The 12,661-nt window shown below is 36.6% G+C and overlaps 1 protein-coding gene and 1 long non-coding RNA gene across 12 annotated transcripts in view; one reads left to right on the forward strand and one right to left on the reverse strand.

Moving 5' to 3' along the window:
* Positions 1 to 1,566, forward strand: part of LOC112985502 (uncharacterized) — a 36,077-nt gene extending 34,511 nt beyond the window's left edge. The window contains exon 5 of the long non-coding RNA XR_010388684.1: positions 1,343 to 1,566. This is a non-coding gene — a long non-coding RNA (uncharacterized LOC112985502). The remainder of the gene's footprint in view (positions 1 to 1,342) is intronic.
* ATP2B1 (ATPase plasma membrane Ca2+ transporting 1) overlaps positions 1 to 12,661 on the reverse strand; it is a 67,429-nt gene that overhangs the window by 9,998 nt on the left and 44,770 nt on the right. For all 11 annotated transcript variants that reach the window (XM_064510023.1, XM_064510021.1, XM_064510037.1 and 8 more), the window contains exons 11-18: positions 10,368 to 10,609; positions 7,288 to 7,525; positions 6,105 to 6,284; positions 5,931 to 6,018; positions 5,505 to 5,611; positions 2,301 to 2,492; positions 1,886 to 2,099; positions 1,564 to 1,775 (exon numbers count right to left, since the gene is read on the reverse strand). In XM_064510023.1, coding sequence (XP_064366093.1) covers positions 1,564 to 1,775; positions 1,886 to 2,099; positions 2,301 to 2,492; positions 5,505 to 5,611; positions 5,931 to 6,018; positions 6,105 to 6,284; positions 7,288 to 7,525; positions 10,368 to 10,609 — 1,473 coding nt within the window. The remainder of the gene's footprint in view (positions 1 to 1,563; positions 1,776 to 1,885; positions 2,100 to 2,300; positions 2,493 to 5,504; positions 5,612 to 5,930; positions 6,019 to 6,104; positions 6,285 to 7,287; positions 7,526 to 10,367; positions 10,610 to 12,661) is intronic.

Raw genomic sequence — 12,661 nt, forward strand, 5'->3', positions numbered from 1 at the left:
TAGCTCTGCAAGAGATAAACATTTTTGCAATAGTCCAAAACAACATTAATATACATTCTGTCAGTGTTAAATGCAAGGCTAGATGTCATGCTCATGACGGCTTACATGGCAAGACTTGGGGGGGGGGAAAAATCAAAAGGTAAATTAAATAAGCTCTTAATACCTTATTTATTACAAGAAGCTGTACAGGCCCTGATAAGCAAGATATCCCAACTGCATAGGAATTGTGTGTGTGAAAGTCTGTGCCCTGAAGAATCAACAATTCAAGTAGCAGGGCAAGTGTGAAAAGGAGAGAGTATTGACCGTTATTAAGTAGGACACCTGTGAGCTGGAAAGCCCAAAAATATCTGTTATTTTGTTAAAACAGAATAAATCACTTTAAGACAACTCAAGAGTTATTTAGTTGGAAAGGCATTCAGTCAACACGAACACAGCTGCAGTCAGGAGCACCTTCCGCATATTTGGTTTTGTTGCACAATAACAGCCTGCTATATATGCAAGCCTGAAAATAAAAGTAGCTTTGAGAGTGTAGTCTAAAGCAAACTAAAACTGGGAGAATAAGAAAGTGAACTAACTTTACATGAAGCAAAGGTGTATACATCTGCACTGCTTGAACTGTTATGACCTTGGTCAACTTTATGGAATTCCAAAGTTTAAGAGGCTTAAGGTTGGGATATATCTTCATAAATCCAGAATAACTTAAATCAAAATGGGAAAAAAGTTCTGTAAAAAATGCAACATACTAATTTGTTGGTTATTTCATTGCACTTCTAATGATAAATTAAACATTAAGGCTAGTTAGAAGGTAAAGCTACCTCATATAAACTGTTTTCTTTAGATGCAATTTTGACTTGGTATTTGTAAACATCAGTATGTTAAATTGATCAATTTCAGATAATTCATCTTATTAATAAATACTGAATTAAATAACTAGCTCTTACAAATCTTCCTATACACAAAAAAATAGATGGTTGCTAGATATCAGTGGTTACTCAGATCAAAGCAAGAACTATGGCAGCAGCATCTATATAGATAACATTGGTTTCTGAAAGAGAAAGACAAAAATCAATACTTAAGCTGGAGTTTCTAAAGTAGATTCATGTTTTTAGTCTCATTAATTAAGAGGCTAAGAGAAGTTATGCAACTTTTCTACGGTTTTCTACGGTTCTGTTTAAAATTGGCCTTTGTTCAAATGTACTGGCAGATATTATGGGCAGGAGTCCTGACTACGGAGGAATATACAACTTCATTACATTCTGTGGTAAGACTAGAACACTAAGATCAAACTGAGGGACTGGAGAATTCTAAAGGTAATACAAATATTTCTACGCTTCAATTCTAGTGATTTGCAAAGAGACCTTACCAGAAAGCCCTATCAAGCAGCACTTCCAGCACTGATTTGTAGTGTTTGACACTGAAGACTTTTCACATTACAGAAATGAAATGCCTGGCACTAGTTGTTTAGTATTTTGAAGGTAAGCAAGTACAGCAACATATGAAGCACATTCCCCTGTCTGCCTCCTCCCAGCCAGCCCTCCTGCCCCAAAGCCTTCAGTTACTTACCTGCACAACAAATGTCCCCAGAACAATCGTACAGAAGATGGCATTGTTAAAGATTCCTTCAAAAACATTTCTTTCACCATGAATTTTTCGGGCATTGATTTCATTAAAAAGCTGCATCATCACAAATGTATTAAATACTATAGTATAATGCTCTGAAGGAGGAGCATGGAGAGGTGCATTTCTTCCACTATCAATATCAAAAATTTTCTCACCTGTGTGTAAGAGACATTTATTAGCAGCTTAACTGATAAGACGTATACACACACAGAACAGATATCTATAAGGCTATCATCATAACTTTGTAAAGCTTCAGTATTCTTACCAGCAAACAGGAGTGTAAAGACCACTACAAGTTGGTAGAATGCATGACCCAAAATGTTCTTCATCATTGTACGAGAAATCAAAGGTTTGTTTCTACCATAAGGCTTTCTCAACAAGAGAGCTTCAGTGGGTGGTTCTGTTGCCAGGGCAAGAGAAGCTAATGTGTCCATTATGAGATTTACCCACAGCATCTGCACAGCTTTAAGTGGAGAATCCTATAAAGATAGATACATAAACCCTCGAATATAAGTGAACAAACTGCAGCTATTAAAGGCATTTATTAAACAACATTGGTACGTTTTGAAGAGCATTATGTTCTTTGGGCTAGTATTCAACTGAAAACTTGAATTCAAGAGTTAATGAGTGAACGCATTTTCAACCTTTACTAGCTGAAGCAATCCACCACCAGTACGTACTTGTGTTATGCATGCTCCCGTGAAAGCAACAATTACTGCTACTACATTGACAGTAAGCTGGAACTGAAGAAATTTGGAGATACTGTCATATACATTTCGTCCCCACATAACTGCTTTAACAATACTTGTGAAGTTGTCATCTGTAAGGATAATATCAGAAGCTTCTTTAGCTACATCTGTTCCAGCAATACCCTGGTAGAAAAAAAGAAAGAAACACACTATGAAATATAACAGGATGCACTGACTTACATAGTAGAAGCTATTATGCTGGCTACCTGACTGTTCCTTGATACAAAAGAATATATAGTACCTTGCTGGTTGCAAATTTTAAGTCCAGACTGATAATCAAATACAATATAGAAAGACTGCTGTCAACCTTGCAACCAATGTGGCAAGTCTGCTCTATTTTTAAAATCTAAAAGAACCGTAGGCAATGAGACTTACACCACAAAACAAACAAGCTGAAGAACATCATTTGGCATCAAGTAGATCAAAATACTAACAGTTCTGAGCACACTCAAGCAAAGTTATAAAGCAGTTCATGTTGGTGAGGAGGGGAGAGTAAAAAAAAAAAAAAAAAAATCTGAGCTTGCCTCCTCTTAGTTTTATTTGAAGAATCAACATATACCAAGATAACATGGTTTAAAAAGCCCACAGCACCAAGTTCAAAATTTAGAGAAAAGGAGGCAGCTCAATTGGTAACAATTTTTTTGGCTTGTTAATAGATATGGGTTAGCAGAATTCTGAAAAGAAATACTAGTTATAAATAGGTTATAAAACATTTTAGAATCCCTGTAAAAATCTAGCTCTACAGGTGGCTATTTCTGAAGTTCATCTTTTTAAAATAATTTTTAAATCTCAAAGGATCAAGGTTGAGAAATAAGATGAAGTCTTGCATCTTTTAAAGAAAGTAGCAGTAATAAAAGCAGGCAGACAATATAAAGACAGCATACGAGCTCTCCCAAAGAAAGGTTCCTGAACTTGTTCAAGGCAACAAACACCAGATGGTGCAGTACTACTGTTTAGTCCATGCCCAAGCTGTCTGCTATGTGGATTCCAGCAGTAAAGCAAGATGTGAAAGCATTTCCAAACACTTTTTGCAGAAAAGCTTTGACATTAAACAGTAGACTATGTATGCCATTGTTAAGTTTTAAGCACTCATAGCCTCCTACGGTATCTAAACAGTAAGTTCTGTGTCATGTCTAATACGCAGTTCTCTAGGAGAGCTTTTTGAAACACTGTAAGCAAATATTTAACTCCAATAACAAATTTAATGATCTTTATTCTTGATTATTTTGCTAAGAAAATGAGTCACCTGCACAGCTACGTGTACAACTTAAAAAGGTGTCTTTATACCATCTACTATATGCTATTTATTTTAAGTGATAATTAGATAAGCAGTTAAAGAAATTAGCTTCTTACACAGATAAGCATAGAAGGCATCTGCAGGAAGCACCTATGTTCTGGAAAATGAAAATAAATATCCTCTGACAGTGCCAACTACAGCAGCTATTCAATAGCAGAAAACAGGCATTCATTATAACAAGACTGTTACAGTCCAGAGAACATTTCATGTTTATCTATCAAATTTGTAAGTTACACTTGTGAAAAAAGCTCCAAGAACGACACGAAAGCTCCTCTTTCCCTCATTTTTTCCCTCCAAGATAAGCATCTGAGTCAGTACATCTGTATGCACTCTAGGAAGAGTGTGATCTTTGTTTTTATCTTAAAAAATGCTTACTAAAAAGTCTTAAGAGACAAAAGTGACCTGTTGGCAAGCTATTATATACCTTCTCATCTCAAGGCTGAGGAGGAATCTTGAGGCAGGAGGAAATTCAAGAAGTGTATTGTAAGTGCATGAAAAGAGACAGGAGAAAACCAAAGCCTACATACTTAAGGCATGCCTCTATCTAGTATTAGCAACTTAAGACTCTGCTTTAATTGGTAGGATCAATCTGTTTCAAGTACAAGCATGCCAGACACTATCGCTTATTCTAGGAACCTGCATACCATGGGAATTCAATATTGGTAGTTTTTCCTTTATTTTCTTAGACATATAGATTTTAAACTAGAGTTGAGTAAAAACTTCAGTCTGGTTTACCAACCAGATGTTGAAAGCAATCAAGTTTTGTAAGGAACTTGCTTTATAGCTGTTGTTTGCCAAATGCTAGCTGAAAAAGTATGAAATAGAAGATGACCTTGTCTGCAGAATAAATACAGAGTGAAGCAAAGATATTTCTCAGAAAAAGCCAGTAAGTCTCTAGTCTTCTAGCAGAAGTGTTTATTATTAAAATCTTTGTGTCGTATTAGAAAAGAGTTGTTATCTGAAAGGGAATTGAAGTTTTGTCCCCCCATTCCTTCAGGTCAGGCCAGAAAGCACAAAGTGACTATAAGATTCCCGTAATTGCTAGACACTGCTCAGGGCTTTGCAATAAATTAATGCTTACCTCAGTAACAACTAAAACAAGGTAAGCCTAAGATATGCAGTTCTATCCCTAGCCATTAATTTTCCATGGGCCCTGTCCAACACCTAAGTTAGGCTACTGTTTCAAAGGCTGTTTGAGAATTTTGAAAAAGCCAAATCATCTAAGGAACCATCCAGGCAAATGAAAGTCCTAGACTGTCGTAAAATGCTTTATTTCAGAATTGTACTGGGGATGTTCCTTAGTACAACCTCCAAAAACATTTTAAACATCAACTTGTAGTGTTTATAATGATAGTCTCCCTATCTCATCTTTTAATGGAACACAGATGAATACAAATGCATCCCATGCAAGTCTTGTATACAAGTCTTACTGAAAGTCACAGTATGCTGTTTATCATATAAAGTCTTCTACCGTATGTTGAGCAGATCTCATTTCTGAAATCTTAGACTACAGTACCAGTATAATGTTGCTACACTTAGCAACAAACCTTTCTATAAAAAGGTTTTGATTTGCAACTGATTGAGCATCTGTGATTTTAAGTTATATTCAATGGCAAATGCCACAAACATTTTTCATCAAATAGAGACATGATTAAATTGGAAGACTGAGGAGGGAAAAAGAGCAGTGAGAGGTGAGAGGAATGTTGACTCAATTACATTAACTTAGTTGTATATTAGGCTACTAAAAAAGTAAGGTTTTTCAGTCTTCTTATAAGTGATTTGATAATCTCTTTTAGCAAAGTAGTGCTTAAAATACTGAAGATTAGAAAGAGTCATACCATAGCAAATCCAACATCTGCCTTCTTCAGTGCTGGACCATCATTGGTACCATCACCAGTCACTGCTACAACTTGCCTCTGTTCAAAGATCGTGCTGTCAATTATACCTAAAATAAAATAACATCTCAGGGTTATAGTTCAGTATTGACAACACAGCACAGATTAAAGCTAAGAGAAAAAAACAGTTTCATCTTCAAAGTCATCAAGAAATTACAACAGATAGTTCAAGTTGGTTTCATTTCTCAAGTAGTAAAAATCTGTTGGCAAGTGACAACTCCCTCATGGACATTTCCCATTGCTAATGATCCTGGATATCTTCGAGGAGCAGAACTTTACCTAGAAGCTCAAATAAGGATGAATATTTTACATAATTAGTTTTGAGGGAGAAAAAACATCAGTTTTAGATTTTTGAAAGAGGATATTTACCTTTTACTAATGTGTGTTTGTCAGTAGGAGATGATCTTGCAAGAACACGAAGCTTTGGCCAAATTTTATCTATTCGCTCTTGTTCTATCTGCAAAAACAGCAATGGTTATATTTTGCAGTTAGGAGCCTGAATAAAATATCTGCTGTTCTACTTTAAGTAGCCAATATACTTACCTCTCCTTTTTCATTGCGTATTCTCCTGTTAAAGTCCTTGCCTTCTAAACACAGAAAGTCTTCACCAGGATTCAGAATACCACATTTTAATGCAATAGCACGAGCGGTATTAATGTTATCGCCGGTGACCATGCGCACAGTTATGCCTGCACGCTGACACTTTTTTATTGCATCAGGTACCTATATGCAAAAAAAAATAAAAATCCTGGGCTTACAGATTGTGCATTAGCTGAATAAATCTAGAGATGTCAATGAGAGGAAAGCCTTTGGCTCAAACCAAGATAATTTTTTTTTCCCTCAAGTATTCCATAACAAACAGTATTGATGTTGAAATAAAAGTTAAGTAGCTTACCTTAATCCTTTTCCTGAAAACCCACAAACTGGTATTCTGGCAAGTTTGTTGTTGTTTCTCCCTTCCCATTCCCTCCCCCTCCCCTTTTTTTTTTTTTTTTTTTTTTTAAATAAAGAGTCATTTTTCAAATACTGCAGTGCTAGAAAATACTACACACCTGCCAGAACCCTCATCATACATTGGGCTACAATATTCAAAGGTGTTTTACATTTACACCGTGAAGTACTGGCTTCTCATTTATGATTATGTGAAAGAAGGAGTGGCTTCTCATTTATGATTATGTGAAAGAAGGAGTGTGAGCCGTAGTTTTTAGCCTCCGACTTTTACTGTGAAGTCATGCTTATATGGATTAGATTGGAGTCTCACCTACATGCAGCATAAAAGATTTCACTGTTTTTAAGAAATACTGCCCTCCAAAGACCTCAACTACAGGCCAAATTCCTTCCCTCAGCTTTCGGGTGACAATCCCTCCCTCTCTATCACTCTCCATGAAAATCTGTCAACAAGTAAAATGGCTAATATTATCTTCAACAATGGTCTTAATATTTCTAGTGGTAAAAGAACGAGCTGTTCCATCTACTCAAGATGCTGCTTAGTAAGTGTCTTAAATCATTAGTTTGTACAGAGCTTCAGTAACCCAGCATAAGTGACGTTAAGAAGTTTTAATCTGCTTTTATAGCTCCATTAACTCCTCCCCCCAAGAAATTAGATTTTCATTCATTATGCTTTAGACTTACAATAGCAATTCAGTTTCTTGCATTCTCTACATGACTAACAACAGGAATCAAGATCTGCTTAACAATATTACTGCAGTTTAGTCAGTCACCCTACCTCAGGTCTCACAGGATCTTCAATCCCAACAACAGCAATGCATGTCAGACCAGTAACAATATCATTTTCATTGTCCCATTCTGGCTCAGGTTCCCCTGCTGGGAAGTCTCTGAAAGCTAGACAAATGGTTCGGAGTCCTTCAGAAGCCATAGGCTCTATTACAGTTTTGACAATATCATCACGGTCTCTAGGTCTGAATGCCTTTGGTTCTCCATTAGCACTCAGTATTTTGAAGCACCTGCAAAAACAAGGTTTAATAGTTACCATATTTTTTTCTTTTAAACTAGAAGTTCAAATTTCCTGTGGGAAACAGCTTATTGGCCAATCCCAGTAAGTTTTCACAAACTTCACTTTCACTGGACTCTCCCTAAAAAAAGCCAGTAGCAGCAGTTCTAAGGTAATCTTCTGCATATGCATTTAATCACTTCCTAATTGCAAAATACTCCAGCTGGAGGACATTAACTGAGTGGGTGGGTCATCCTACGACAAAAAATGCCCAATGAATTTAGGAGACAAATGTTACTCACCTCCCAGAAGTATCCATTTCTCTATTGCCTGTAAACAGATTTTAACATCTGTGCTGGTTAAGTTAATCAACTTAGTTTCAAGTTCAACAAAATAATCCCACCTTGTTAACAGCTGTACAAATTTCAGAAGTACTGCATATTTCCTAGTACAAGTAGTGCAGTGTTTATATAGCTATAAGTACTGAAAGCAATCTCTCATACTATGATGAACCAATGCTATCCTTAAAGTAGTAAAGTTTGCACAAAAAAATAAGTCCAGATTTTATAACTTCAGAGCGCATTTTGGCATTAAGTTCTTAATATGAAGCATTAAGAGAAAAACAGATACTTAATCTGATTTTAAACAGCTTTATAAGAGACTAGATTCAAGACTCGACTCTAGCATTCCAGTACATGCTCTTCTTGTTTTGTATTTTTTCTTATCATTAGATACCACTGCTTTCACAGAAAGCATATATGCTGTATCAGTGCCATAAGTATGACACTGCCAGGTATTCTGAACAATGAATTTTGTTTTGTCCCTCTGTGTCATTAGCAAAGTTCTTCCATAAAAACTGCATTTACTTTAAAAATACTATTATTATGGCACTGAAAAAGATACTTAGCCGTACAGTATGATTTAAACTATCACGCTCAGATCTTACAGATCTGCTAGACAACTGCTATTAAATTTAAGTATCTAGTTCAAGGGTTTGAATTCTCAGAAGCAATAGCGTATTAAAAGTTTCTACTTTAGCCAGGAAATGAAGATGAAGCAGGCCCTTAAAGTTTGGAGTTTTCATCATAACTGAAATTTGAAGTCTATCCTAATTTCCTGATTTAGGTCATCTGTTCAAATATCAGCCAGCACCCTTTCAGGATATCCCATATTACCTCCAATTACAGGGCTCATGATGAATTCAAAGCACCCTAAGATGACTAAATGGAAGCCAATAATCTTTATGTAGAGATTTAATTGAAACTTGCTTCAAATAGTTGACTCAAAACTTGAAGATAAGTCAAAGGGAAGAATTTCTGTTTCAAAAAATTTTGCAGCACTTACTGTAAGTTTACTGTTATTAGCAATGCATATACATATGCTTTCAGTGCTCAAAAATAAAGTCATACATGTGCTGGTAAAGAATAGGTAGCCCAGCTGGCAAACCAGATTACAAACTCTGAGATTAATTTCACACACTGAATAGGTTGTGGGTAAAGAAAATGGCTTAAGATGATGTTTTTTCTAGTTGGTACATATTTTTAAGTAGTTTTAGACTTTCAACTATTCCTATAGCATCCAAATTCTTCTAGGTTTTCCTGTTCTTTCCCAGCTGCCCTTATTATTTTTTAATTTGTTTTCCTATCTCAATTGTCAAGCCAAGTGGACCACATGAGTCCAGGCTGAATGAGTTCTAGTATCTTGTAGTTTTCAATTGCTCAGCAAGAAAATCATATACAAAATACTTCTGACAGTAGAATTACTGCAAATATAGGCATATTTATTCACTGATTAGACTTCACTTGAAATCTAGCTATTGAAAAATTCACACCTAAATCTAAGTTCTGCATCAGAAAGAACAAGAGTCCTTGAAAGGTTGACTTTTTTCTGTTGACACTAAACTGATGGGAGAAGGAGAATAAGATTTCATCTCAAGTGTATCAGTGCTTCCTTAGACAGCATTTTCGGCAGCTAGTAGCAAGAAAAAGGTACATTGAACTGACAAGCGTTACCTGAGCGCTACTCAGACTAGAAATAGTCTGACTATAGGACTGAAAACAGGGTACAGCCGTGGTGCCTAGAAAACATGACGCATGCATGTATGATTTCTCTTCACCTGGTTAGAAGCTGCCAAAGCCTTCTTAACACCTAAAGGTCTGGACTGCTAGGACAGATCTCTTGCCTATAATTTATCTCTAATAAACCCTCTATAGATGGACAGATTTATAAGGAAACAACTTACTTTCTCACATTAAAAAAAAAAAAAAAAACAAGCTTCTCAGTTAGTCAAGTTCAATGCCCTATTAAAATGATGAAGTTGGACACTGACTTACACTGTCTTTTGAAGCTGAAAGTAATCTGTGTTCATACTCACTATTCAAAGGTATAAGCCCTTCCTGGAGTTTAACCACATCAGCTGTTCAGAGTTCACTGGAAGGTGGGTTAGCATTTTGACCAACCACACCTAAAGCTCAAGTAGCTTGGCTAGAGGATAGGGCTATTCACAGATACTTTCCTGTATCAAAACAGTTCAGGGATTAAAGTCATGACCTGCTATATTTTTGCTTTAAAGGTTTTGTTTGTTTGTTTTTGGAGGGGTGGGGCAATGAATGAATGGAAACAATTCAAATGCTGCTTGCCCACTTCACTGCAGAAAGTGGAACAATCATTGAGGGAGACAAAACAGGGACCTTCCAGCTACCAAAAAGGTATTGGGACTGGTACACTTATTGTGAATAGGGCAAAAATTTTATATCATTATCAAAGACTTTGTTTGTTTGTTTAGCACAGTCTCCTTAGCTACCACAACATTTAAGCAAGTTAAAGTGCCAGCGTAGGACAGTAGTTGTTCTTACTTTTTAAGAACTATCTCAGAGGCACCTTTACTGAATATCCGGAAACTGCCATCAGAGTTTTTTAACACAGTACTCATAGATTTTCTAACAGAGTTGAAGGTGTATACTTTGTACAAATCCTCTTCTGGTATCTCATTTCTTACATCCTGATAATCACGTTTTAAATCCAAGAGCAACCCCAGCAAGGCACATTCAGTTTTATTTCCAACATGACGTGGTAGGCCACCTTCTTTTTCAGGAGGCTGTAAAGAATAAGAGCCTTTGTTGGTTAGGATGTAAACTTATCAAATGCTGAAATATAGCATCTAGAAAATGTGGAAGTCAAAGCTTAGTTCTGGATGGGGAAGTTTCACTTTTGCAATGATTAATCTGTAAATTTTTATGAGTCATGAGCCAAAGTCATATTGCTGGCTTTTAAAAGCAACTTCTGCATCTGTTTAGGCTTACAATCCCTTTGTCACAGACTCAAAATCGCCCATTAAGTTGTATCAACTCCCAAAATAACCTTTCTAAAAGGCATTTTCCATTGCTTGAGACATCTGACTGAATCACTTGAATGTAATGGATCCTTCAGTAATTTTGCAGCTCAAAAGTATGGATAAGTTTGAGCAAATTAAGCATACTAAATGGCTTTATTTCTGCTAAGTTAAGGCATCCTCTCCTGTAATAGTTCTTCCCTGATGATTTAGGCCATAACCACATCACTTGTTTGCCTTCCATTGAATAAAGCAAGTATTTAAGCTTCTTAAATCTCACTACAAGTTCCATTTTCCAGGTCATGGCCTGGAAAGACTTTTTTCTGAAGTCTTTCCAGTTTTCAAGCCTTTAGAAGCCAATACCAGAACTAGTTCTTGTTTCGGTAATGTGCAACATGCACTTACTAGCAGTACAACATATGTTTCAATATATTTTTTTTTAATATTTGAGCTTTTGTAGCTGTAACATTGCAGTTTGTGGCAAAAAAGGCAGAAGCACTTAGTCAGCCTGACATCCCTTGAAGTATCTAGATCACAACTACATTAAGGCTAAGACAATCATCTATGTTGCAAACCACACATTTGGCTGTACTGAATACTCAAACCTCTAAAATATGAAGTACCAAGTTCTGGTCTCCCCAGTACAAGACAGACAGACATACTGGAGTAAGCCCAGGAAAGGGCCACAAAGATGAAGGGATTGGAGCATCTCTCATACAGGGAGAGGCTGAGAGAGCTGGGACTGGGAGGAGGGGGGAAAAAAAAAAGGCTCAAAGGGATCTTATCAATGTGCATAAATACCGGATGGGAGGGTGTAAAGAAGACTGAGCCAGACTTCTTGTGGCCTGCCACATCATGTTGTCCAGTGAAAGGACAATAGGCAATGAGCAGAAATTGAAATACATGAAATTCCATTTAAACAGAGAAAACTTTTTACTCTAAGAGTAGTTGAACGCTGGACCAGGTCCCCTAGAGAGGTTGTGGAGTCTCCATCTGTGGAGATATTCAAAACCCAACTGGACACAGTCCGGAGCAACCTGCTGTAGCTGACCTGCTTTGAGCAGCACTAGATGATCTCCAGGGGTCCCTGCAGCAATTGTGCAATTCTGTAAAACAGACTTAGACTGCACTGCATTGGATATAGTTTGATTAAAATTAGAGTAGTAGGGGACCTGGGTCAGTTTGTATGCAGCTATGTTTTTCCTTATAACAAGGTGTTTTGAAAGGATAGCATGTGAGAAACTTCAGTCTAACTCATTAGTATTTCAGTCTTGTTTGAGAAATAGGTGCTTGTGATCTTCATGTGCCCTCTCAACTACAGCTGTCTAGACAAAATTCTTGCAGAGGTACCATCTTTTCTGGTTGAAGAAAAGCAGCTTTCAGACTGCTGGTTTCACTGCTACTCATGTAGAAAGCATTCACAGAAGAGGGCTCTACTGACTTTTTTTTTAAATAAAAGCTAAAACCTAATTATTTTTACTGCCTTAAACAATTCAAGTTATGCAACATCTTGGAATAGCAAGGAATCTATGTTTTGAGTTGCAGAAAATATGATGCACACAAAAGGGAAATTAAGGTGTTGTTCATAAATCAGCCAAAGGGATTAGCGAAAAGCCAGATAGAGTATTGAGGAGTCCAGTATTTATAATACATAACACAGTCCATCCTGTTTATTCCAAAATAGTTTTGAAGGCTCAGTAAGTTATGAGCAAATGTGTTAGAATTCTATAATCTACAGACTCATGGAAATACTATCTGGAATAAAAATCCAAAGTCACTATCTGCACTTGCAGTTTCTCATTATATTCTAGGCAACTT

This window comes from Dromaius novaehollandiae, chromosome 1 (genome assembly GCF_036370855.1).
Source record: "Dromaius novaehollandiae isolate bDroNov1 chromosome 1, bDroNov1.hap1, whole genome shotgun sequence".
NCBI classification, from domain to species: domain Eukaryota; kingdom Metazoa; phylum Chordata; class Aves; order Casuariiformes; family Dromaiidae; genus Dromaius; species Dromaius novaehollandiae.